The 27,651-nt window shown below is 36.8% G+C and overlaps 3 protein-coding genes, 1 non-coding gene and 1 pseudogene across 4 annotated transcripts; 2 read left to right on the top strand and 3 right to left on the bottom strand.

The window, feature by feature from the left end:
- The first annotated feature begins 8 nt into the window (after positions 1-8).
- On the top strand, positions 9-2,312 carry LOC132163144 (uncharacterized; annotated as a pseudogene).
- A 2,431-nt stretch (positions 2,313-4,743) lies between these two features.
- Positions 4,744-15,869, top strand: LOC132164142 (uncharacterized). The gene is made up of 6 exons (XM_059574575.1): positions 4,744-5,144; positions 5,766-5,837; positions 5,957-6,052; positions 9,832-9,935; positions 10,032-10,168; positions 15,502-15,869. Exons 2-6 carry the CDS (start codon positions 5,778-5,780, stop codon positions 15,582-15,584), a joined length of 480 nt encoding a protein of 159 aa, XP_059430558.1. The 5' UTR covers positions 4,744-5,144; positions 5,766-5,777; the 3' UTR covers positions 15,585-15,869.
- Positions 15,870-16,809: 940 nt separating this feature from the next.
- TRNAK-UUU (transfer RNA lysine (anticodon UUU)) lies at positions 16,810-16,882 on the bottom strand. The gene has a single exon. It is a non-coding gene; the product is annotated as a tRNA-Lys (tRNA).
- Positions 16,883-18,936: 2,054 nt separating this feature from the next.
- LOC132164320 (uncharacterized) lies at positions 18,937-20,240 on the bottom strand. Its single transcript, XM_059574813.1, has 2 exons — positions 19,842-20,240; positions 18,937-19,756 (listed from the first exon to the last, which is right to left on the bottom strand). Exons 1-2 carry the CDS (start codon positions 20,079-20,081, stop codon positions 19,127-19,129), a joined length of 870 nt encoding a protein of 289 aa, XP_059430796.1. The 5' UTR covers positions 20,082-20,240; the 3' UTR covers positions 18,937-19,126.
- LOC132163143 (disease resistance protein RPV1-like) lies at positions 20,099-23,926 on the bottom strand. The gene is made up of 5 exons (XM_059573335.1): positions 23,370-23,926; positions 21,658-22,753; positions 21,165-21,440; positions 20,192-21,071; positions 20,099-20,112 (listed from the first exon to the last, which is right to left on the bottom strand). The coding sequence occupies exons 1-5, from the start codon at positions 23,924-23,926 to the stop codon at positions 20,099-20,101; spliced, it is 2,823 nt and encodes a 940-aa protein (XP_059429318.1).
- Between the last annotated feature and the right edge of the window lie 3,725 nt (positions 23,927-27,651).

The following is a 27,651-nucleotide window of genomic DNA, read 5'->3' as shown; positions in this document are numbered from 1 at the left end:
CCACACTTAATGTTGATGAAGTTGATGCTTCTTTTATAGAACGAGATCCTGGATTACGTCCTCCGATCTGGGACTATCCAGTCAATCAACGGGATGAAATAAGGCGGGCTTATTTACAACATGGTCCATATCAACCTATTCTTCGAAAGGAACAATATCCACTTTCTGGACCAGAAAAGCACCCTCGTCGCTTTCAAGCTTCTTGGTTCACACAATTTTCAACTTGGCTTGAGTATTCTCGTTCTACGGATGCTGCATATTGTCTACCATGCTATCTTTTTTCTATGAAAGCACTTGGACGTCCTGGATGGGATGTATTTACTATAAAGGGGTTTAGAAGTTGGAAAAAAGTTCATGATGGAAAAAATTGTGCCTTCTTGACTCATATTGGGGAAGATCCTTGTTCACCTCATAATAATGCTGTGAAATATTGTGAGGATTTGCGAAATCAAGCACAGCATATAGATAAAGTATTGAATGCACAAAGTACCGAACAAATTCTAAATAATCGACTTCGTGTGAAAACTTCTATTGATGTTGCTCGGTGGCTTACATTTCAAGGATGTCCTTTGAGAGGTCATGATGAGACTCATGCTTCAAAAAATCGAGGTAACTTTCTTGAGATGATTCAAATTTTGGCTTCATATAATGAGAAAGTTGCAAGTGTTGTTTTGGAAAATGCTCCACAATTGGCAAAGTATACTTCACATACAATTCAAAAAGAGATTTTGCATGTCATTGCAAGTAAAGTGCGAAATAAAATTCGTGAAGATATTGGAGACTCTAAATTTTGCATTATTGTTGATGAAGCACGGGATGAGTCTAAGAGAGAGCAAATGGCTATTGTTTTGAGATTTGTTGATAAAGATGATTTTATACAAGAACGTTTCTTTGATATAGTTCATGTTAAAGACACATCGGCATTGACTCTAAAGAATGGAATATTTGATGTTCTCTCTCGTTATTGCCTTGATATTCAAAATATTCGTGGACAAGGATATGATGGTGCTAGTAACATGCGTGGTGAATGGAAAGGATTGCAAGCATTATTTCTTAATGATTGTCCTTGTGCATACTATATTCATTGTTTTGCTCATCGATTACAATTAGCATTAGTTGCTGCGTCTAGAGAGGTGGATTATGTTCATGTGTTCTTCACAAATTTGAATTTTATTATTAATGTGGCCAGTGCTTCATGTAAACGTCATGATCTACTACAAGCTGTTCATGCAACACATATTGCACATATGCAAGCTATTGGTGAGCTTGAAACTGGAAAAGGGGCTAACTAAATTGGCACTTTGAAACGAGCTGGTGATTCTCGTTGGGGTTCTCATTTTAATTCTATTTGTAGCATTATAAGGATGTTTGATGCTACTTGTACAGTGCTTGAAGATGTTCAAAGAGAAGGAGGTACTTACTCTCAACGAGGAGATGCTAAGGCTGCTTATAAAATGCTTACATCCTTCGAGTTCATATTTATTTTACATTTAATGAAGGAACTCATGGGCATTACTGATGTTCTTTGTCAAGTGTTGCAGCAAAAATCTCTGGACATTTTAAATGCTATTCATTCAGTTTCTATTGCGAAAAAACTTATCCAAAAGTTGAGAGATGATGGGTGGGATAATTTACTTGAGAACATTGTCTGTTTCTGCAAGAAATCTGAAATTGGCATTCCGGATTTGAGTGCTCGTTATATTGAAGGTCGAGGTCGTAATCAAAAGGATCACATTACAGTGAAGCATCATTATCATTTTGACATATTCAATACTGCCATCGACTTTCAATTGCAAGAGCTTGATAGTAGGTTTAGTGAAAAGGCGATGGAACTTTTGATACTTAGCTCTGCTTTGGATCCAAAAGATGCTTATAAATCTTTCAAAATTGACGATATATGTATCCTTGCGGAGAAGTATTATCCTCTTGATTTTTCTGAGCAGGAGAAAATTAATTTGAGATATCAGTTGAGGTATTTTGAATTTGATGTCCGCACCCATCCGACATTACAAAATTTGTCTTCTATTGCAGAATTATGCCAAGGATTGGCAAAGACAAAAAAATCAGAGACATACTATGTTATTGATAGATTGATTCGTCTTATTTTAACTCTGCCAGTGTCTACAGCAACTACCGAACATGCATTTTCAGCAATGAAAATTGTTAAAACACGACTACGCAACAAAATGGAGGATGATTTTCTTGCAAATAGTTTAGTTATTTATATTGAAAGGGAAATTGCTGAGAGTTTCGATTTAGATTCGATACTTGATGATTTTGTACTTCTAAAAGACCGTAAAGTGCAGTTCTAGACACTTTTTTGTATTTCTATCTTTTTGATATAGTGCCGACATGTTATATTTCTAATATATCAATTTAAGCACATATTTATGAACTTTTATAGATTTTTTTTGTGATGCATATACTGTGTGAATTACCAATTTTTCAGTGTGAACAAAATTTTTAGGACGCAAAAAAAAAAAAAAAAAAAAATTAGGATGCGAAATTTTTTTTTACGGCCCCTACATTCTTAAACATCTGGCTCCGCCACTGATTCTGGCAGTGGAATACACAGAGGCATGCATCGTCGTATGACACTGATGATTTGGCCCATGGGTGGTAGAGTGGTAGATAGAAAGGGATGGCGGCGTAGTTTGCGGAAGAAATCGTGGTTTGGAATTGGTGGGTAATATGAAGGGAGAAGTGAGAAATGTGAGAATTTTGGGTTGAGAGAGAGAGAGAGAGAGAGAAAAGATCTGCTGAATGAAGATAAAGAAGAAGAAAACTCCATCATTCTTTTTGACTAGAGGGTCTCCTCAAAATTTCTCGGAGCTTTCTCTTTTGTTTTACCTTTTTCTTTTTTCTTTTTTACTTTTCTTTTAGATGAGACGAAAGATGTTCCGGGTCTTTGTTGACTGGATCAGTCAACTGCTGGGTTGGTGGTGATGAGGTGATTGCGTGGAATCTGCTTTGCCATTGCATAACGCCTTTTCTTTATATGAGAAAAAGAGAGAATTTTGGTCGAGAAGGGAATGGGAAGGCTCTCGAGTAGTCTAAAGCCAGAAAGAAAGCAGTCAAAAATTCCTTTTCCCTCTTTTTGAGCCACAAAACAGGACGTCCTCAAACTGGGGTGTGGAGACGGCGGTTGGGTGTCTTTCGTAATCCCACGTCCCGGTGGAGGCTACGACGGAGGCCGAAGAAGTGAGAAATGTGGGGATATATATGAACAAAATGGGTTTAACGCTAAGTTTCTGGGTTTTGATGGCAGAGACTTTTGGATTAGGATTTTACCAAAGGTCCACTGCTTAGGGCATGGGCCAACATTGTTAAATAAAAATGTGAACACTCAATCAATTATTGTTAAAAATCAAAATAAAAAAATCTAAGGTCGGTGAATTTTGTAAAATAAAAATGTAATTTCTAATTTTACTCTCTGTAATATCTCAAAATTTACCCTTCGAGTAAATTTGACTTTAATATAAAGATAATGTAGACTTTCAACTTTGTTAAGATTTATATGGAGTTGAGTAGGTAACTTAATTTAGAATGACTAGTTAATTAAAGTATATGTTCTGTTCGAGTTTATCAAGCTTGGTCATCTAGCCATGAAGGTGTTGAGAGTTGTTTTCCTTGTTTGAATAGTTTGAGTTGATTTCAATGGTTGCATGTAAGAAAAAGAAACAATAATAATAAAAATAAAAATTTCAAAACACTTAATTTCCACACACCTCAGAGTTCCAGATGAACAAATTCATCATGTGTCCATCAATTAGATGATATATTACCATTTGGTGATTTGGATAAGGTGAGACACATAATAAAGGAAAAGATTGTCATGCATGTGTTTCAATGATAATAATAGATTGTTGCACCATCCCATATGAAGACATGCTCCAGGTCGCAAACTCTTTGAACTTTGAATCTCAACCAGTTTGTGGCAATTATTAAGGGACAAAGGATCTTAAACTCTTGTTGGTCAAAGTTAAGATTCTTTCCAATGACGTGCACTCATTCGCTCTCAAAATTCCAAAAACCTATACAATTAAGGGGATTGAGATTGATTGAAGAGTACTACACTCATTCAAGTTCAATTGCAATAATTCAGCAAGGTAGTTGATGCAATTAGGTGTTTCTCGATAAATCCAATATTTCGAGTGAAGATAAAAATTGAAATTCCATAGGAAACTCATTTTCTAACAAATTATATATGCCCGTTGAGATCTAGCTGTCTCAGATTTATCAAAGATCATAATTCAAGAATGGAAGGAAACGAACTTATGTGCTTGGAGCCTTTGGGTAACATTCAAATTCATACTAATACAAATTGTACAGTAATTAAGAAACTAGTCATATGATTTCATGATAATTCAAATACTTAATTAATTATTTATGTACAATGACAATGTGATTCATATAATATCAAATTAAGTAATTAATATTGGTTTCAACAATGTATTACTTATAACAACAATTGAAGTATTAATGTATTTTTTGAACAATGTTTTGACCATTTTTAAAAAAAGAAATTGAACCTTTTTTCAACAATTTTTTAACCATTTTTTGAACAATTTTGTAACCATTTTTTGAAAATTTTTTTTTAACCATTTGTTACAATTTTTTTAAAACTGCACCATAGGATGTCGTTTTCCACTTAAACCATTAAAAAGGAAATTAATTGAAAGCAAAACTACGTCGTTTTGCACTCTATATATTCATCTTTTCCTCACCCAAAACGATCCGCCCCTCCTTCACATCAATCAACCCATTCCTCTAAATTATCCCAGCCGGAGTGGAATCAGCACCAGGAACGGAGTAAGCAGCGAAGGAGGTTGTTTGCTAAGCTTCCTGCTTGACGGGGGAATGGAGGTAGGCTATAAGGCGTTGTTCGAGTGAGCGGGTAAGCAAGCAGGTACGCCCGAGTCACCAGGCCAGAATCCCCTTGGTCGCCTCGTGGTAAATTTGTTTGAAGTGATTAACCCAGCAAACGGATATCGCTTTGCAACTTGGGATTATTACTCATTACGCGAGAAAAAATTCACTCAGCCTCTCACGCTCACTCACACCGTCTCTCGTCGCTCTCTAGCTGCCGTCCTCGCCTCGTCGTCTTTGATCTCGACTATACTCTCTGGCCCGCCCTTATATTGGTATATGTATTATCAAAACTCCCTTGTTTTCTTGTTAATCTCTTAAGTTGATAACTGTTGGTGCAGCTTTGAATTTTGATCACGACCCATTATCGAAAAAGGGTTTTAGGTGCTTGAGATTCTGCTTATTTAGTCCTTTATCAGAGGGTTTTAGCTTTTGTTGCTTGAGATTCTGCTTTATGTGCTTTCCTTCAACCTCTTATCTGCCAAACATGAAATCAGATTGCTTGAATGCAATCTGTCATTAATTCAAGAAGTCCGGTTACTGGTATTTTGCATTCAATTGTGTATCTGCCTATTGGTTGTGCATTCAATCTTTCTTGTTTCATGGTTGGTCTAAAAGTAGTAAAAAAAAAAAAAAAATTTAAATAAAGTAGATAAATATGTAGAGAGTTTGATGCTTTTAGGAAGTGGCTAAAATTTGTAGAAAATTTAGATTTTTAGCTAAAACTTGGCTGAACTTTGACTGGTTCACTAGGAATGTTCTAAGGTAATATCCACCTTCTAAAATTCCTTTTAATCGAGTCCAATTGAAATGAAATTGTTCCCCTTCTTGTCCAGAAAGCAAACCAACATTTTCTTGAAATTGTGAAAATGATTTCATTTTCGTGCTTCTAACAGGGTCAGCTTGAAATGGGTTGGAAAGCGGCTCAGAAACTCATTAGGCACTGGAAGATTCTCAGAGGAGATAATGTAAGAGAAGAGTAATCTAAGATCATTTCAACTGCTCTTTAACGTATTTATGATTTATTTTTTGGTTATTTTTATTGTTCTCTTTTTCAATTTGAATTGTTTGGACTTAATTGTTGCAGGTGATGATTACAAGAGGCAAAGACAAAGGCGAGATGGGTGTTATTAAGCGCGTAATTCGCTCGCAGAATCGGGTTATTGTCGAGGGCAAGAATTTGGTGAGCATGTTCATTTTAATCAAACTGATTATTATATGGTTTACTTGTTGCTGAGGAAAATTGTTAAGGTGTTCTTCCATTCATATTGAGATTTTTTCAATTCATTCTAGTTATATTAGCAAGTAATCCTGGATAATTTGATATGGTTAAGAAGCTGAAAGCTTTGATTTTTTATGACAAAACATGCCACTCATATAGTTCGTAATAACCTTAAACTTCCGATGTGTACCAATGTAGTGCTGTTGTGGTGAATGCATGACTGGATCTCTTTCTGAATGCTTTATGCTTTGAATTTAGAGGGAAAAAATAAGGAAGAAAAAGAAAGCAAAAGAGATGAATATGATGTGAAGCAAGGTTTTAGAGAATTCACCTAAAAATGTAACATCATGATTAAATTCAATAATCATTTATCGGCAAGACATGTCTCAAGTTTCTTTTTGTAGCTGTTATTCTATGGATCGGAGTCCCTACAATTGGGGTGTCCAAATTTCAGTGGGTTGGGCAAGTGGGTCCTGGACTCCAGGCGTGCCCTAGGTGCTGCCTAGGGCAAGTGAGCCTACAGCCCTGCAATTCGGGCACCCAATTGTTGAGGATCCTAATTCTTATTCTATTGAATCAGCAAATAGAGTTTGTAGTGTGTAACATGATTTTGAATTAGGCCCTGAATTGAGTGTTTCTGAAACAGATATTTTTCACATTTTAGTGACAAGTTAGCTTCTTTTTCATGATATTTTAGTCTTCCACGTTCTTTGGAACTTTGAACTGTTCCACCATCCTCTGCATAGTTTATCTAACTAATCTTCCTTAAGTTCTTCTAGTAACAAACTCACTGCTACTAACACAAGGTTCCGATGTTATTGATTTGAATCTACTTAACCTAATAAAGAAGATCAATTTACTTAGAAGGCACTATTTATTGGAATCTGCAATAGCTTTATAGATTAAAATGAGTCAAAAGAATTGAGGGTTAATTACCTTTTATGCTTATGTGACTTTACACCATTCTCGTTGCTTATATCATGTTTTAATCAAGTTAAATGACTTTAAGAGATAAAAGAGAACTTCACAATTCTGAAAGAAGATGACTTAATATTTAAAAGAGCATTGGGCACTGCATGCATGCATTTGGAGCTGGAATAGTATCATCTAGGCAAGAATTTGGTGGCACAATACTTGTTAAATACATAAATTATGATATATATGAATTTTTATAATATTGTTTCTTTCATCGATTAGGATTTTTTTGGTTCTTTTTTGTCATCATCTATGTGTGTATTCTTTCGTATGAACCATATAAATTTTGTTCCATAAGAGTATCTCCTGCAGCATTGTCTAAAATACCTAATCAAAAAGTGTGATTCTTTACTTTAACTACTGGTTGTTTTGTACACACTTCAACAAATTTTTTATTCCCTTCTCTATTTTCTTTTAAATATTATTTCTCATTCTTTTTTATTTTTATTTTTATTATTAAATCTCACTATTTCTTCTTCCACCGCTATTTCTCTCTTAACCACCATTTCTTTCACCACCTTCTTCCCCAAGTCCGCTCCGAACTCAAACAGATTCCACAGCTACTATTTATAAACAAAGAAAAAAAAAACAATTTAAGGGTCAAAAACTACTATGATTTTTCGATTGTTTTGATCATTTCAGAAGTGCATACTTTGAATTTGAAGCTTTTTTTGAAGAGCAACGACTTGAGATATAGTTGAAGAGAAGCCACCTCAGAAGGCTTACTTCGAATTTGAAGCTGTTCTTCCTCCAACGAACTTGCAGATTTGGCTTCCCTTCAACCATTTTCCGCCACCTCAAGGAAACCAAAAATCACCTCTATCAACACCCATTTGGTCAAGCTTAAAGCCAACAAAATTTCTATTTTTTTAAAAAACAACCCAGAAATTTCACAAGACGAGACTGGACTCTTCCAATAAACCACCCATTTGGATATAAACCCAGGAAAATCAATTCCAAACCGGTATTCCACCAAATTTCAGCAACAGAAATTCTACCCCAATTTTAAGTTGCCCACCAAATTCAATCCAAGGAAGATCAAAAATAAAAAAATCTCTAATGAAACAAAAACCCAATCGGTTGCTCAACCGAAAACAGAGGAAGTTCCCAAAATTTTCCTCCACCCATTCGGCCATAGCACCGAACAGTCAAGAAAATTAAACCTAGAATTTTTTTTTTGAAGAAGAAACACCCATTTGGCAGGGATGAGAGGTGAGGGAGTTGAGGAAGAAATGATAGAGAATGTTAAAATATTAGAACGTGAGAGAATAAAAAACGAAAAAGTAAGATTTAAAAGGAATAAAATATTCCTACATTTTGCTACAGTGATTCTCAAGAGGTTGTGAATCACTGTAGCTAAAAGTGTGTTTTAGCTTTCCATAACATGATCTGCTGTACCCAAAAAATGGTCCAAATTAATTAAATCTAGCTAATATTGGACTTTAAGCCAATCTGCTGGAGATGCTTTAATAAACATGCATTAGACATATGTTTGTGAAAGTACCCGTGGAATGGTTCTAACTCCAAATTAACAAAACAAACACAGATAATTACTAATTAATAAAGTTAAATCAGAGAATCATAATCAACAATCACTCAGTCAAGCACACAACCACAACACATGGATTTGTTGACAAAGTAGAAACCCTTTGAGCACTTCAAAGAGAAAAACCACTCTGAGGCTGCAAAATTTGAAAAATTACTAGCAAAGAAGATCTAGATTACATAGATAAGAAATACTTACAACCCTTTGTAAATCCTAGACTTTGTATGACAACAAGTAACCCGCTTACCTCCAAGCTCCACAATCTTCTTCTAGTGTCTTTTCTTACCTACTCCTTAAGTAGACTCTTTGGTGGATGAAGGTTGTGTATTATGTGGTTTGAGGAACTCAGTCAAGCACACAACCATAACACATGAATTTGTTGACAAAGTAAAAACCCTTTGAGCACCTCAAAGAGAAAAACCACTCCGAGGTAGCCAAAAGAGAAAAATCACTAGTGAAGAAGATCCAACTTACAGACACAGAATACTTACAACCCTTTGTAAATCCTAGACTTTGTAAGACAGCAAGTAACTTGCTTGCCTCCAAGCTCGACAATCTTCAGTAGACTCCTTGGTGGATAAAAGTTGTGTATGATGTGGTTTGAGTAATGGAATCACAACATCAAGAGTTGGTAAGCTAAGAGCTTTGAACATCGTCTTAAAATCCATGGTAGAGTGAAGCAAGTTACCTCTAGAACCTCTCTCTAGGTGTTTCATAATCTCCTTGCTTAAGTTTTATAGTAGCCATCTTTTTCTACTTATATGAGCTCTTAAAAACACCACAAAAATGGCCTTCAGCATAGTTCAGTCCACAGCAACTAGGGTTTCATTGCCAACTTTCTGACATTTTGGCAGGTGACATCATGATGACTATTTGACAAAAGTAGGCTGACACTTGTTTTGAGCAACATTGTCATGATGTGCTTCTGAGGGCTATCTAACAGAAGTTGGCTAAGAGTTTTGTTCTTCTAGATTCAATATCGTCATGACAGCCTTCTATGGCTATTTGACAGAAGCAGGCCCAGAGTTTTGTTCTTCCAGACTTGAAACCGTAATGATGGCATTCTCACGACTTCCCGACGAAAACATAGAACCCTCTAAACACTTGGGAGAATTAAGGGACAACCACTTGTGAATTTAAACACTAAATAGAGCAATTTCTAACTTAATAGTTTGCTATATATGTTTCCTTTTTATCATCCTTTTATGCCCTTTTGCAGGTAAAGAAACATATCAAACAAGGGCAAGGTCATGAGGGCGGGATCTTTACAGTTGAAGCACCGTTGCATGCGTCAAATGTTCAAGTTCTTGACCCTGTAACAGGGTATGGAATTACTAAAGGCTTTTGATTTCACAATCTTTGGTGTTGTTTTCTTTGTTTTACATGTATTTCTTAGGAAGTGGATGTTTACTTATGCAGGAAGCCATGTAAGGTTGGTGTTAGATATCTTGAAGATGGCACTAAAGTAAGAGTATCTAGAGGTTTGGGAACATCTGAATCTATAATACCTCGTCCTGAAATCTTGAAGATAAGGACTACACCAAGGCCTACAATTGGTACTTACCTGAAGCTTAATCCCTTTTTTCCTTTTTAAAATTTGATTTTAAGTTATTTTGATAACTTGGTTGTTATTCTTTATGTGTATTACTTTTCTTTACTGCAACTTGTGTGATCAGAGACAACTCTATGTCAATTTGCATTCACATGTTATGTTTGACTTTGCAATTATAGGGAGAATTCATGTGTTACTCTCCCGTATTGGTTTGTGAAGCAATTGTGCTAGTCTTTTTGAAGTCCCATATTGGATGGTAGTAGATCGATCTGGACCATATAAATGATTAAGGAGAGCCCCGTTATTAATTAGTCATTTTAGGATATCTCAAAGACGTAGCTAGCATGTCCCCACTTCGTGACTATTAGACCAGATCAAACTCCCACTACTAGAGATAACGTTGAGGATGGAGACAAGGAAGATAAACATCAAGTGTCAACACTCGTGATAGAACTCTACTGTGAAGTGTCGATAGAAGAACACTTGTGATAGGACTTTAGCATTCATCTATAGTGTTTAGCTTGTATTGTTATTGTAGAGTTTAGGTTAGATATGATATCTAACTCAAGATTGATTATATATACAAACGCTGCCATACCGATTGAGGTAGGCAGCATTACCCAAAATCCTATATGGTTTCAGAGCCATTATACAACTAACGTTGGGATTTATTTTTGTCTACCTCCATGGTTACTTCTTCATCTTCCTCCACCACCTCTTCCACAACCCTATCAATGACGTCTGTTGCTCCCCACAATTCTTTGCACAACGTTACTCACCACATCACCCTCAAACTAACTCGGGATAACTATCCTCTCTGGAAAGTTGTTGTGGTTCCCTTTCTCAAAGACAATGATCTTATCGGTTTTGTTGACGGCGCACATCCCCAACCACCAAAAGTCACAGCTGATTCCACATTCGGGATGCTGGTAGCAAATCTAGATTATCAAACTTGGTATCACCAAGACAAGCTCCTCATGAGTGCACTCATCTCCACTCTGCTCGACAGGCTGTTACCTCATGTGGTGGGTATTTCCACCTCCCATTCGCTATGGCTTACTTTAGAGAAGTCATTCTCTTCTCATTCTCAAGCTCGGCTCATGCAAGTCCGACACCAACTCGCCACTTTGAAGAAAGGCACTAAGCCAATTGCTGATTATTTTCAAAAGGCCCAAGGCTTTGCTCACATTCTGGCAGCCATTGGTAACCCTTTTCAGGAATCTGATGTCGTTTCCTACATTCTTGCTGGACTTGGTGCTGACTATGATCCCCTTGTCACATCGATTACAACTCGATCTGACCTAGTTTCTTTGAATGATCTTTATGGTTTTCTTCTCTCCCATGAGCTGCATCTTGAGCAACACACTGCTGCCATTGATCTCCCGATCTCCACTACCAACAGTGCTTAGTGGTACTCGTCACCCCAGTACTGCCCTCCTCGTGGCACCTTCCATAATACTGGACCTAGCAACAACTACACTAGTTGTGGCTGTGGGCGTGGTCGAGGTAGAGACGCTCCACCGCACCCTTCTGGCTATGGCTACTCATCCAAGTCAACATGTCAGCTCTGTCACAAGATTGGGCACACTACTAACTTTTGGCAATGCCTTGACCACTCTTCTGCCCCGGGTTCAAATCAAGTCGTTGCTTTCACGGCCACTTCCAATGCTGCTCCAAACTGTCAATGGTATCATGACACTGGCTGCAATCACCATCTTACCAACAAGTTAGCCAACCTTAATGTTCGTGCGAATGACTACACTGGTTCAGACCATATCAGAGTGGGAGATGGCCAAGGTTTGTGTATATTACACACTGGCACTGCCACTGCCACTTGACCTTCTTCTGATCATAAATTTTGTCCTTCATTTTTACTTCATGTTCCTCAAATAGAAAAAAAATTTCACATCCGTCAATCAATTTAGTTGTGACAATGATGTCTTTGTTGAATTTCATCCTAATTGTTTCTTTGTTAAGGACCTCCGTTCCCACAAACTACTACTTCAAGGCCCGAGTAGAAACATGTTGTACCCATGGCCTTCCTCTCATCCCTCCTCCAATGAACCAGCTGCCCATATTGGAGAGAAGGCTCCCATGGATGATTGGCACTGTCGGTTAGGCCATCTTGCTTTCATTGTTCGTCAAGTTCTTCGTTCAAATAGACTTATAGTATCTTCATCATCCCACCATACTTCAATTTGTTCCAAGGCAAAAGCATGTCTGTCTACACTTTCCAGCATCCATGTCCGTGTCGGGCACCCCTTTACAATTACTCTTTCTTGATGTATGGGGCCCTGCTCCTTTATTTTCAATCAATAAGTTCTATTTTTGCATTGTTGATGACTTCACAAAATATAAGTGGTTGTTTCCTATAACTCATAAATTTGAGGTTTCTGCTGTCTTTTTTCGGTTTAAAAATTTAGTTGAAACCTATTTTGGCAGAAAAATTCAAGCCGTTCAAAGTGACAATGGAGGAGAATTTCATCCTCTCCAATCCACCCTACCATCAATGGGCATCACCCATAGATCTAGTTGCCCTCACACTCATCGCCAAGTGGTTTTGTTTAGCTTCGTCATAGACACATTGTCGAAACTGGACTCAACTCTCCTTGCCATGGCTCACTCCGCCCTAACCCTGTGGGACTCTGTATTTGAAACAGCCACATACCTCATCTACTGCCTCCCTTCCAAGGTCACTCAAAACAAATCTCTATTCCAATTTCTTTTCAATCTTACTCCCGATTACAAATTCCTCAAAAATTTTGGTTGCGAATGGTGACCCTTTCTTCTTAGACCTTACAACACACATAAGCTAGATTTTCGTTCCAAGTTGTGTGTTTGCATTGGCTACAACAAAGAGCACCAAGGCTACAAATGCCTACACCTTCCCAGTGGGAAGGTGTACATCGCTCATCATGTTGTGTTCAACAAGTCAACCTTCCGGTTCTCCAAAAGCAAACGGATGTCCCCAACTCTAGTTATGTTCAACTTACCTTCTTAGCCTATTCACACCTCACAATCTCACCATTCCCTACCAAATATTACCTTTCCACCATCCTCTATAACTCCTGGCAACTCAACCCCTACCTCTTATCTCTGATTCCCCACCCTTGAGTGTCGTTCCCAGTGTAATATCCTTGCAAGCTTCATCCAATTCCTCGGATTCTACTCTCTAAAAGAGAGTTGGGGGTTCGGAACTTGCTTTTGTTCAATCAAGCTCTCTTAAGGAAATTGCTATGACGCTATGTACATTAGAGAGGCTTGGTGTAGAGTGATGGTAGACTCTAAATTTGGCAGTTTGTGGGGTGTGCTGGTGTTCTAATGAGCCCCTTGGGGCATTTGGAGTGGGTTTATGAAAGTATATTAGGGAAATTCTCTAGCCATACCAGATTTGATGTGGGAGATGACTCCAAGGTTAGTTTCTGGAATGATTTGAGGTGTGGGGATATGGCTTTTAAGGACGTATTTCAATATTTATTTGGCATGCATGTGCAAAGGATCCTTTTGTTGTGGTTCACGTGGAGTTTTCGGTTGGCTCTACTTAGTGCAATGCAAGCTTTGCTAGAGCGGCTCATAATTGAGAGATTGATTTTTTTACCTCTTTCTTTAGGGTGTCTTATTCTGTTAGAGTGAGAGAGGAAGTTGAAGACAAGCTTTGGTGGGTCCCCTCCAAAAGAGCTGTGTTTGTTGTTTATAGTATCTTGGCTCGCAATGATGACTTATGTTTCCCTTAGAATAATGTTTCGTGAACTAAGGTTCCTCTTAGAGTAGCCTTTTTTACTTGCTTGGTGGTCCTAGAAAAGATCCTTACTATGGATAATCTGAGAAACGGCATGTCATCGTGGTTGATAGGTGTTGTATGTGTAAAAGGAACGAGTCTTTGGACCATATTCTTCTCCATTGTGAGGGTGTCAGTGTCTTATGAGATGTTTTCTTCAGTCGATTTGGGTTATCTTGGGTTATGCCTTGATGAGTGGTCAACTGATATTCGTGTTGGTAGATTGTCATGGTGCTTGGAGTGTTGCTGTGTGGAAGATGGTGCCTTAATACCTCTTGTGGTGTCTATTGACGGAAATAAATGATAAAAGTTTTGAGGACCGTGAGAGGACTTTGGAGGAGCTGAAGTCATTAATTTTCTATACTTTGTACCTTTGGACAATAGCTTTTATATCTCCTTTGGTGATTAGTTATCATGATTTATTTATTCTCTTTTCTCCCTTTAGTTGGGTGTTTTTTCATGTATACTTCTTGTGTACCTGGGGCGCCTTACGCATTTGATATCTCTATTATAAAAAAAATTGATGGCCCATTCTTGTGATAAGAAAATTTTGTACATATATGCACAACAAACCATATTAGGACAGGAATAGAGTTTTCTTCCAAACTGGGTTGGATGAACTTTTTCCAACCTAATCTATAAAAATGACGCGTGTCTGTGTTTTTAATAGCATGTGAGATGCACACGAGTTTGTAATAAATTTTATTCCAACCTTGTTCCTGCTATTAAAAAAGCAAGTACTTTTCACATAGGTTTAAAGGACAAATGTCATTTTTATAGTCTGAATTGAAGGAAGTTCTTCCAACCCAATTTGGAGGAAAACTGTGTCTTTAGCACATACTACATACTTATATTGGGGCATTCAGAAACGTGTTCATAAATGAGTGCACTTGAAATGATCAAATAGATGAGAGAGAATAATAGGAAAGGTAAGATCAGGATTGAAGTAATTTGTTCAAAGATGAGGAAGAGTCATTTAAATATGGGCAGAATTAAGAGGTAGAGTAAGGCTCCAAACAATGTGGGTAGAATTACTAAAGAAGGATAGGATAAATACGTTTATGACAGAAAATCTTAGATAGGACATAATGAAGCAAATTAATATAGGAACATAAAGTTTACCCCAATTGATTGGAATTAAGTCTTAGTTAAATTGAGTTAAGAATACACTCTATGCGTATGATAGACTATATTCGAACATGAATGGCTGTGCGTCAAGTGTGTGCCCTGCAATCTATGTATGTTTTCTTTTCCCTCTCTTGTGTTGTATCTACTGCATCTTATAAAATTGGTAGCAAAGCTTAAGGCATAAGTGTATCATGTCTTGAAACACCCGTTGCCTAATTAACCAAAATGGATTCAAGTTAAGGTTGTGACTTGGTACCGATAGGCTGCTCAGCTGACCTCCATCAGTAACTACGTTTGTCAGAATATGGATATGCATTCCCTTAGGAAATAGATTCAGAATTTGCCCTATAAAGTTGCTTCTGAACACAGCATATTGTGTTTCTGATTCGCTTCTGATAATCTGATGCACTGTTTGTTGATTGTTTTTGCAGCTGGTCCAAAGGATACTCCGATGGATCTCGTGTTGGAGAAGACGTATGATGCTAAAACAGGGAAGGGCGTGCCTGAGCTTTAAAGAGAGAACTATTTTCTTGTTCAACTTTTATGGTGAGAAATTAAAACTCGAAGATGTTGCAGAGTTTGAGAGTGCATCTTAGTTCTCACTTGTATGGTGAATGATTGGGAAATTTCTCATATCGAACCCTGTTTCCTCTTTGTTGTTATTCGGCTGATGCAGTGTAGGAAAAATGGCTGGAATGTTATTAAATCACATTCTCTTAGGTTTAAATTTATTATGTGAAGGCACTCTCAACAATATGACTTGCTATGCTCTCGCATGGACCACCTGATTTTTCTGCCACTGACTGGAATGCTCTCAGGTCCTGGTATATAGGGTTTTGGATCAATTTTTTTTTTTTTAAACCTTTATTATGTATGCTCTTTGAAATGTTATAGGTTTTTGCACTACATGTTAAATCTGCAGCAGCATAAGTCTGGCAGTAAATATCTCCATTGACAAATAGGCAGGATTCTTATCGCTCTTGATTTTTAAGGAAGAGAGTGGGGAATCAAAAATTGAAAATGGGTGAGCTTCTCAACAACAGACCCAAAACCGAAATAAAACAGTGTAGAAATATATATGAAGGTTAGGAAATTGGTCAAATAAGTGATCTGGTCCTTTTAAGGAGCCGCACGAAATGCTTACAGAAAAATGGGTACAGATTAAGGCAAATCAATTTGAATTTGAATTTAAAAACAACAATCACCACAAAAAGGAGGTTGAAGTGGTAAATGCACTACGTCCCAATCAAGAACCGAAGAAGAGAGAGTGGCCAACACAAAGATGGACTAGAAGTCTCTAATACTGGATCTAACCAAGTAGAAACATGGAGGTATAAACCCAAAACAAAATACAACAAAAAATTCATCAAAAAAAAAAAAAAAAAAACAAAACAACCAGTATCCTTCATGTATAGTTGGAATCGTCAATTGTAAGGGATCCATGTCCAATTACTTTCCTCATCCGCCATCTCTTCGTAGGAGTTTCTTTTAGATTGCTCTTAAGATTTTAGATTAGTTAGAATGCGATTTGGGATGGAGGAGGGGGAGTTGGTTGGATATAGAAATAGATGACATGGGATTTGGAGTGGGAAAAAAAATTTGGAGGATAACAAACTTGACTGAAAGAAGTTAACACTGCAAGATTTCAGAAAGCCCGCTTGGACTGCAATTTTTCTTGTATTTTTTGGTTAAAATCTGATGTAAATAAATTAGGAAACAACTATTACGTGTCAAAAACACGCCGTCTGTGGGAATCGAACCCACGACCACATGGTTAAAAGCCATGCGCTCTACCGGCTGAGCTAAGACGGCTTGACGTTTTCTACTTTTATTCTATTTCTCTTTACTAAAACCACCCATCCCATTCTCATCCCCACCCATCTCCCTCTCCTCCCACTATAAATATAAAATATTCCAACGCCATCTTCACTCTCTTCACCAGAAACCAGCAAATCTTCGCAACTATATATGGCGCTCAAAGCTAAGCTTCCTTTACCTCTCCTACTCTTCTCTCTCCTTTTTGTAACTGCTGCTTTAGCTCTTCCCAAGGAGGACCCCGAGGCTGAAGAAGTGCGAAATGTGGGGATATATTAATATATGAACAAAATGGGTTTAACGCTCAGTTGCTGGGTTTCGATGGCTGAGACTTGGATTAGGAGTTACCAAAGGTCCACCGCTTAGGGCATGGGCCAAATAGCCCATTTGGGAGGCTATCGGGGTCGGGCTCAAACCGGCCCAACAATTTGACCCGCGTGGCTAGGTCTCAAAATTTTGCAACTAATAAATCTGAGTATTTTTACAAGTGTGAACACTCAATCATTTTTTTTTTTTTTTAAAAAAAGAAATTATGAAGTTGGTTGGATTGTCACGTCAATATTGTAAATTAAAATGTGATTTCTAGTCTTATTCCTTGTGATATTCCAAAATTTACCGACTTCAATATAAGGATAATGAAGATTTTCAATTTTGTTAAGATTTATATGGAGTTGGGTAAATGGACTTAAATTGGAAAATGATGAGAATGACTAATTAAAAATATAGCGAATCAAAGGAAGAGAAGCCACACCATTATGGATGCTGATAATTCAATATGTGACGATAAATGAAACTGTTTTAAGGTGTTATAGAATAAAGAAAAATAAATATTTTAAAATTAATTGGTTTCATGATGTTTGGACACTTGTGAAGAGAGTTATGATTTTTAGAAGACGCAAGTATCAAATCAAAATTTCAATCTAACATAACCATAGCAAATTTGGGGGCATTTTCAGGCATCAAAAAATTTATGGGTTGTTGTGATTTTTTAATATGTCGTGGACCTTTAAATGAGAAAAATTTCAAGACAAATTTCATGTTATTCGGAGTTAAATCGAAAAAGTTATATATATTTTTTCAAGCTTTATAGGTTAAGCTATCAAACCATTAAAAGACTCGAATCTATAGGATTATTTGGATCGATGATCTCATTAGGCCATGATTTTTGAATATATTGCAGCCTAAAAGTTTAGATCCATCGAGGATTTTACAGAGAAAGAAGGACGAAAGTAAGAGGAGGAGAACAGGAATTAACAAAGGTACCACACGGGCAAAGGGATGTGGGCAGAGCAAGGTGAGATTTCTAACTCTTTCGCTTTCATTTAAAGATACTCATAAAGTTTAAAGATTGGTTGATGTTTGAATGCTATAAAAACTTGAGAGATTATGTGGTTCATTGCTTGAGTATTTCGATTTGGTGTTAAATGATGAGGTCTTGTTGATTTATGCGAGGGTTGATTGTTCCTTGAGTTGGGTGATGTCTTCCACGATGTGAATAATGTTGATTATCGGTTGAATGTAAAAATATACATATATATGGATGATGCTGATTAATCTGAGTTAGTGCTTGAATATTGATTTTTGCAACTTCAATTGGTTATGTATGAAACCGATCGATTATGAGGTTGGAATGAGATGGGTGTTGATTTTGTTGGGAATGCATAACTTTCGTAATTTTGGATGACTGAAATGAATGGTGATTTCGGATTTTGGTTAATTTCTTGGATTTTTGTAACATTCAAAGAAAGTTGAACAATACGTTGAATGAATGATATGGTCTGTTTGAATTTATCAAGCTTGATGATCCACCCACCCCCCATGAAGGGTTGATAGTTGTTTTCCATGTTTGAATAGTTTTGAGTTGATTTAAATGGTTGCATGCAAGGAAAATAATTTTTTTTTTTAAAAAAAAAAATCCAAAACACTTTCCACAAAACTCGGAGTTCCAGAAGGAACAAATTCATCATGTGTCCATGAATTGGATGATATAATAATACCATTTGGACCGGACACAATCCTAATAATGCCGGAGCTGTGTGCGTAGCAACAAATATAGGGAAGAAAATAACCTCAATATTCAAGCTTTCAAAAAAGGAAAAAAGGGTTCGAGAAATACAACATATATATATAACATAAAATGGTTCGACAAATTTAAAAAAGCATAAAAGGATCTATATTTCGGGGGAATTGTGCTGTCGAACATTTGCCTTTGCCTCATCAAGTAGTTCACTCAATGGTATTTTAAATAAGCTCATTATATCCTGCATAAATCGGGAATCCCAGCTCGCAGACGGAGAATTCCACACTTGTATCCATTACACTTGGCTCATTAACTGGTAGATGAATTCCACACTTCTTCACTTGTATTTCACCCTTAAGCTCTTCACTCCGGTCCATTGATAAGGATTCAAATGCGACGGACACCTCTATTTCGTCTCCACTTTTCATCTCAAGTCCAAACATCTGATGATCTCCCGTCCCCTGTACAAATATATGATCTTCACAGCTACCAAAAAAGCGAGCGGGCGGGGACCCTATGGAGAAGTCCATTTGGTTAGTTCTAGTTTTATTACGTAAGCTCCATTTGAAGTTACACACTCGAGATAGGTCTCTGGGTGTTTCCTTGTTTGCTGCAAAAACAACGCAAAGAAGCATCTTGCCGATTTTACCGTCCCAAAAGGAAGGTACACGAAAGGATATTAAAGAAGCCATTGTCTGATAGCTCCACCAACCAACTGTAGGGACAAAATAACTTCGAATCTCACGTCTGGGGAGGCAAATGGAACAACCTTCATTTGTCTGATGGCTAAACCAATTTGGAATCTCACTTCCTGGGAGGAAAATGCTACCACTACCTACCTCGCACATCATCTATTTCAAAAAAGTGTTTACGTCATAATTAGAGAGAGAGAGAAACAGAGAGAGAGAGAGAGAGAGAGAGAGAGAGAGAGATAACCTGGAGAACACTCTCCCTAAAAGCAGGTGATAGATTGTTGCACCCTCTCATGTGAAGACGTGCGGCAGATTGCAAACTCTTCAAACTTCGAATCTCAACCAGTTTGTGGCAATTATCAAGGAAAAAAGATCCGAAACCCTCGTCCGTCAAAGTTAATATTCTTTCCAATGATGTGCAGTCATTTGCTCTCAAAGTTCCCAAAACATGTACACTTAAGGGGACTAAGATTGATTGAAGCATAGTACACCCATCCAAATTCAATTCCCATAATCTAGGAAGGTAGTTGATGCAATTAGGTATGTTACGAAAATTGTTTCTCGATAAATCCAATATTATGAGTGAAGATAAACATCCAAATTCAATGGGAAACTCATCTTCAGACAAATTACGCCCACTGAGATCTAGTTCTCTCAGGTTTGTCAACGAACTTAATTCAAAAATGGAAGGTAACAAACTTATGTGGTTGGAGTTTTTGGGTGATATCCATGATGAGGACATAATTGCGGGATTTCTCATAAGACCCAATGATGATGATGGTCGTTGCTCTATAGTAGTTTTGCCTGCCAGCAAAATTTTTAAAGCCTTCATATTCCCCAATTTTTCTGGTAACTTGTCAAGTTCTAAGCAGTCAGACAACACAAGAGTTTCAAGAAGCTCTAAATTAGAAATGCTACTTGGAAGATTTCTAAGCTTCTTGCATCCCCGTAAATTTAGTTCCTTTAGTATTTTTAGAAGTCCAATAGACTTATGAACCTCAACCAAGCTTGTACAACCTTCAAGTATCAGTTCCTTTAGGCGAGAGGTTTGTACAAACTCCGGTGATTCGATGAGACATTCACTTCCACGTAATGATAATGTTTCGAGATTCGTCAAATTGCTAAAGGAGGATGGTAGTTGCTTAATAGCAGTGTTTTCCACATGCAACACCGTTAAAGCCATCATATACCCCAAGTTCTCCGGGAACTTTTTAAGATTAAAGCACTCAGACAAGACAAGAGTTTCAAGAGATTCTAACTTGTAAATGCTGCTTGGAAGATTCCTAAGCTTCTTGCATTTTTGTAAATTCAACAAAACAAGTCTTTTGAGATATCCAATAGACTCATGAACCTGAACCAAGCTTGTGCAACCTTCAAGTAGTAGGATCTCTAGTTTAGGGACTTCTGAGAAGTCTGGTGATTTGGTGAGATATTTGGAATTGCTGAGATTAAGGACCTTCAACTCGTTGAATATCTGTGAAACAAAATAAAGAAAAAATAATTTCTTGTTAGTTAAATATTTAACATTAATACTTGGAAAAAAATAACATTGTAAGATTCGTCATACTTTCTTCTTCTTCCAAACTTGTTTGACATTACTATGTTGCATGTCAAGAATAATCAGATTCTCTAGATGAAAGTTCTGTGGTAGAAATTCCAAAGGGCAGTTATGCCAACAAAGCCATTTTAGCTCTTTAGAGAGATGCTCATAAGATCCTTTTAGATATACTGAGTTGATTTGGAGCAATCTCAAATTCTTCATATTTGTAAATGCTTCAGTTTTCAAATGTTCATCATCAAGTACAAGGAGATTGAAAATGAGACCTTCGACTCTTTTCGATCCCTGACAAAATAGATGGTTGAATTAGTAACGCACATCCTCATTTTGTGTAAAGCTATAATAACTTTGAACCAAAGTAATTATTCTCACCATACTTTAAAAAAGAATACAATAGTGATTTGAACATGATTAGAATTGCATAAAATGTGATTGCATACCATTTTAATGTTGTAAACTGCATGATTGTATAGTATAGTATATATATATATATACAACTTACCGTATGGTTGTGCAATACATTTAAGACATCCTTGTGTAACCACAACCTGCTGCGTTCTTCTGGATATTTGGGGGATTCTTGACGAACAATTTCCATTCCCATATCTCGAATTAGACTATGCATCATCAACTTATTTTGGAAATCAACTGTCACAAGTGACCTTTGAATGAGAATAGGGATACCAATCCCTGGAGAGAAATTACAACCATCAAGTATTTTGATAGCATATTCTTTGTCCATACCGACAAAGAAACATGCAATATCAAGGAATATGTCATTTATAGGACTCTTGAGTGAATCAAAACTTATTCTAAGTATTTTTTGAATATTGTCATTAGGAGTACTTCGTAATCTTTCCATTTCACTTTTCCATTCGGCAACGCTTCTATCTTTAAGAAAAGAACCCAAAACCACAAGAGCTAATGGAATTCCTCCAGCATAACCCAATGCTTGAATTGAAAGCTCTGAGTAATCTTGCTTTGGATCAGCCATCTTGAAGGCATGCCAACTGAATAGCCGAAGAGCCTCCATTTGATTCAATTTTTTGACCTTATATTTTTCATCTACTCTCAATGGACTTAACACATGTTCATCTCTACTTGTTACAATGATTCTACTTCCCGGACCAAGCCATTCCTTTTCAACTAACCAATGTAGTTTTTCAAAGTCATCCACATCATCAACAATGACAAGAATTTTTTTTCCACGAATTCTTTCCTCAATTATAGTAATTCCTCTATCAACATTATCAATCTTCAAATTCCTTCTCAAGATATCATTAAGAAGTTGCTCTTGTAAATGAAGTAAGCCATCAGGCTTTTCTGTGCTTTCTTTAAAGTTTGAAAGAAAACTACTTCCTTCAAATACAACACATATTTCATTATAGACAGCTTTTGCTAGGGTTGTTTTACCTATACCACCCATTCCGTAAATGCCCACAATGCGAACATCACTTGTCCCAAGATTTAATAAATCTTTTATATCCTGAACACGAGACTTCATTCCTATTGGGTATTTGGCAACATTCAAGCGATTAGGGTTCACTTTACACAAAATTTCTTCAATAATATACTCTCTGATGAATCTGGATTCATACCTGCGAAAAATAAAATAAACACAAGGATAAAATAAATAAATAAAATTGTGACTCATCAACACCATAAAGCTGATATCATCTCAATCATTTAAGATATAATACGTCATGACAAACAATTACCTTTTATCAAATGTAGTGATAATTATCATTTAAATATATTTCTATGTAATTTAAGATATAATACGTCACGACAAACAATTATGTTTTATCAAATTTAGTGATAATTATCATTTAAATATATTTCTATGTAATTTCTTCTCCTAATAACATGCCATGAAACACTTTTTTTTTTTTTTTTTTTCCCTTCTAGCAGAAAAAGCCATTAACTGTTTTTAGCCAAGAAATGTTACAATATCATTCCTCTCAACTAGTCTCAAGTGTACGATATTTTATCTAAAAAGCAATCCTATACTTGATAATTCTACAGAAAAAAGGTTTGTCTCTAGATAGCATGATCTAACAGAAAACCATAAAGTTATTCAACTCAAACACTAATTTTCGTCAATCCATTTAGCTTAATGTTACTTTTTATCAACTCTTGTCTAAAATTTAAAAGAAAATAAAAGGACCAAGAAAAAAAATGTTTGAAAAAGTACAAGAGTCCATAGCATAATACCCATTTGCAATGCATTTGAGATCCCAGCCGGAACAATTCGCAGCATCAGTAAGAGCTTCCCTCCACCTCTGCACCCTCTCCATATCAGTTTGAGACAGCTCTTCATGCCTAGCAAAAGCTTTCGCAAAAGTTCCGGTCTGATTTCGAACATCTGAGGGGTCCACGTGATAAAATATGGGAAAAAGAGTGTGGCCTTTGGTATTCTTACAGTGCACAATCTCCACAAGCTCATCGAGGCACCACCTAGAAGAAGCATAGCCTTTGGAGAAAATCACCATGGAAATTTTTGATACACGAATCACATTGAGTAGTTCGGTAGAGATAGTCTTTCCTCTTGGAAGCTCTTCGTTATCCCGAAAGGTGCGAATTCCGAGTTGCACCAAAGCAGAGTAGAGGTGATCAGTAAAGTTCTTGCGGGTGTCTTCACCTCTAAAACTCAAAAAAACATCGTAATTGCAATGAGGTCTAGAGAAGGAGGTACTTGTTGTAGTTGAGTTTGATTGGACTGCAAAAGGAGACAAATCCGGTGAGAACCTGGAGGAGTACAGAGCACGCATGTATAATGGGTGCAATCAAGATTTTCCTTTTTTTAGTTTTTTATTATTATTTTTTCTTTCTAAATTTAAAAAATGAGAAAGATTTGTTAAACCTAATTCAAAATGCAAATTGTTTTTATGGATCATTCACTCTGTTTCTTTTTCAAATTGGATTTTTATTTTTTAAAAAATAACTTTCACTTCCAATGTGGCCGAGAACCAAGCCATAGTGGAAATGAAAGATTTCTATCAGCCTTTCAAATGGGTCTCTATGTTTCTCTCTCCTTGAGAATTTGAGGATGTATATTTGGCTTTCACTAGAGTTCTCTACTAAATTTTGTGGAACATCTACATCACACCAGTATGCCAAATAAATTAATCAAATCAAATTGCCATAACACACAAATACATATGCATATCTATTTCATCGATGTACAGTACCGTCCTTCTTAGAGTCTTTGCCGACAAGAATCTTGGGAGGCTGGTTTTTGTCTTGGTCTCTCACGGGTGATTCGAGCATTGGGAATTGAGGGGGATCGTAAGAGTTGATTGTAAGGTAAAGAACAATTCCTTCGGCAGGGTCGTTAGGGTTAATCATATAGTAAGGAAGGGATGCTTGGGTGAAACTGGAGGTTCCTTCTGAAAGAGGATTACTTGAATCCAATAACCTAAAGAAATCTGCCGAGGCCGCGGAAGCCATGGCAGTAATTGAACCGACAGGAAGTGGATGGTTATGTGTGCCGTAATAGGTTGTTATGAGTATAGACATGTCCTCTGAGCATCTCCACACCTAATTGCAAAACCATAAAGAACATGTATGAAAATTTAATACAAGGAAGGAATGAATGAAAACCTTGTACAACAATATTCATATTCAGTTTTGGCATATTATTGTACCAGTTTCCAAACTGGGCAATCTGGATCCACTATGCAACCATAGCTGTGTACTGGAAAAGGATATTCTTTAGTAGGAGATGTCACCTCGCATATTCCCCATTGGCATCCATCGTTCATCTATAACAAAACTTTTGATTAAATTAGAATCATGTGATTGTTTGAGCTCACACAAAAGTTTATATAAGATAATTAAACTCACTGAGGCTATTTCACATATGGCTATGACCATAACCAAAGCTTCCTTATTGGCTTGGAAGGCAACATCGTCATCGTCTTCTACTCCTGCTGTGGCCTCAGCTGCTTCCTCTGTATCATGCACATGTACTCCTCTTCAGTCTTTTTCAACTTAGCAATATATAAATAATAATAATAAAAAAATAGCTTTAATTTCCATTATATATGGCCGAGAACCAAGGCATAGTGGAAATGGAAGCGGAAATGAAAGATTTCCAGCAGTCACTCAATTGGGTATCTCTGTTTCTCTCTCTGTCTCCCTGAGAATGAGAATTTGAGGATGAAGAAGACTCCGCGAGCAAATATATATATATTTTTTTTAAAAAAATTAAACGCAAGAAAAAAATATTTGAGCACTCAGTCTTATCGATTACCTTTCCCGGGCTAATCGGGCCATCACACACAAATAAATACAAATGCATACACCTAACCATTTCTATTTGATCTGTGAGTTCAATGAAAACATTACCGTCTTCGTTTTGGTCTTCGACGCCGACAACCTGGGAGGAGTCGTTTTGGTCTTCGGATTCTGGCAGTGGGAAGCACAAAGGTAAGCATCGTCGTATCACACTGATGATTTGGTCCATGGGTGGCAGAGCGGTTGAAAGGGAGGGATGGCGGGGTAGTTTGCAGAAGAAATCGTGGTTTGGTGGGTAATATTAGGGGAGAAGTGAGAAATGTGGGAATTAAGTGTGCGAGAGAGAGAGAGAGAGAGAGAGGATCAGCTGAATGAAGATGAAGAAGAAGAAAACTCCATCATTCTTTTTGACTAAACGGTCTCCTCAAAATTTCTCGGAGCTTTCTCTTTTGTTTTACCTTTTTCTTTTTTCTTTTTTACTTTTCTTTTAGATAAAACGAATGATGTTCTGGTGACTGGGTCTTTGTTGACTGGATGAGTCAACAGCTGGGTTGGTGGTGATGAGGTGATTGCGTGGAATCTGCTTTGCGATTGCATAATGCGTTTTCTTTATATATATATATATATATATGAGAAAAAGAGAGAATTTTGTTTGAGAAGGGTATGGGAAGGCTCTTGAGTGGGGTCTCCCGTAGTCTAAAGCCAGAAAGAAAGCAGAGTTAAAAATTCCTTGTCTTCTTACAAAAAAAAAAAAAAATTCCTTGTCTTGAGAAAACATCTTGGAAGTTGCAGCTGTGAAGAAATGGACAACTATAAAGTAGTGCTGCTATACACAAATTTTGGTTGCAGGTTTTTCATCACCTGCTCATAGATCTTACAATAGTGGGTTTAGATGCCATGGATGGAGATTCAAATGCCCAGGGCAATATTACAAGTGTTTTGATTGAATATTTGTAGCTCCAGTCCTGTTTCACCCATGAAGATTACTAGTGTTTTTGCTTAAATGTTTAGTAGAAGTTTCTATGTTTTAGAGTTTAGTAGAAGTGACGATCAAATTACTAAAGCTGTTCGATTTAAGGGCCAAGAAAAAAATCGCCATACCATTTGGATAAGGTGACACATTGAAAGAAAAAATAGTCATGGGTTTCAATAATAGTCACATCACATAAATGCCTAGAAAAAACAAAAAGGGTGTCACATAAATATAGAAAAATTTGTTGTCATTTGTATCCATCTGAAGGTGCCATCAATTTGGATGTAATAGGAAGAATGTGCCAAATGATTTCCTAAATGAATAATTTGATTCTCTTAATAAAGAGGCAACATAATGGTCAGCCATTGATCTGTTCTCGCTATAAACTCTTATTGATCAAAATGCAGATTTTCACTGTCACATCGTAATAGTTGTATAGGAATCGTATGAGAGTATACTAAATAGGGAAAAATACACTTTACCTCCTGAACTATCCACAAATTTGCACTTTTAACCTCAATGTTTAAAAAGTGACACTTTACCCCCCAAAGTATTTGACATTGACACTTGACCTCCATGAGGACCCGGAGGCTGAAGAAGTGAGAAATATGGGGATATATATATGAACAAAATGGGTTTAACGCTCAGTTTCTGGGTTTCCATGGCCGAGACTTGGATTAGGATTTACCATAGGTCCATCGCTTAGGGCATGGGCCAAATAGCCCCTTTGGGAGGCTATCGGGGTTGGGCTCAAATCGGCCCAACAATTTGACCTGCGTGGCTAGGTCACAAAATTTTGCAACTTATAAACTTGTGTATTTCTATAAGTGTGAACGCTCAATCAATTTTTTATCAATCATTTTTTTTTTTTGAAAAAAAAAAAGAAATTATGGAGTTGGCTGGATTGTCAAGTCAATATTGTGAAATAAAAATGTGATTGTTACTTGAGTTGGGTGATGTCTTCTTCGATGTGAATAATGTTGATTGTGGGTTGCATGTAAAAATATACATATATATGGATGATGCTGATTTGAGTTAGTTCTTGAATATTGATTTTTAATTTGCAACATCAATTGGTTATGTATGAAACCGATCGATTCTGAGGTTGGAATGAGAGATGGGTGTTGATTTTGTTGGGAATGCATAACTTTCGTAATTTTGGATGATTGAAATGGATGGTGATCTCGGATTGGTTAATTTCTTGGATCTTTGTAACATGCATAGAAAGTGTCAATAAATGAACAATACGTTGATTGAATGATATGTTCTGTTTGAATTTATCAA

The sequence above is a fragment of the Corylus avellana genome, chromosome ca10, assembly GCF_901000735.1.
Source record: "Corylus avellana chromosome ca10, CavTom2PMs-1.0".
Classification (NCBI taxonomy): Eukaryota; Viridiplantae; Streptophyta; class Magnoliopsida; order Fagales; family Betulaceae; genus Corylus; species Corylus avellana.
This window is presented reverse-complemented; position numbering and strand designations above follow the sequence as displayed.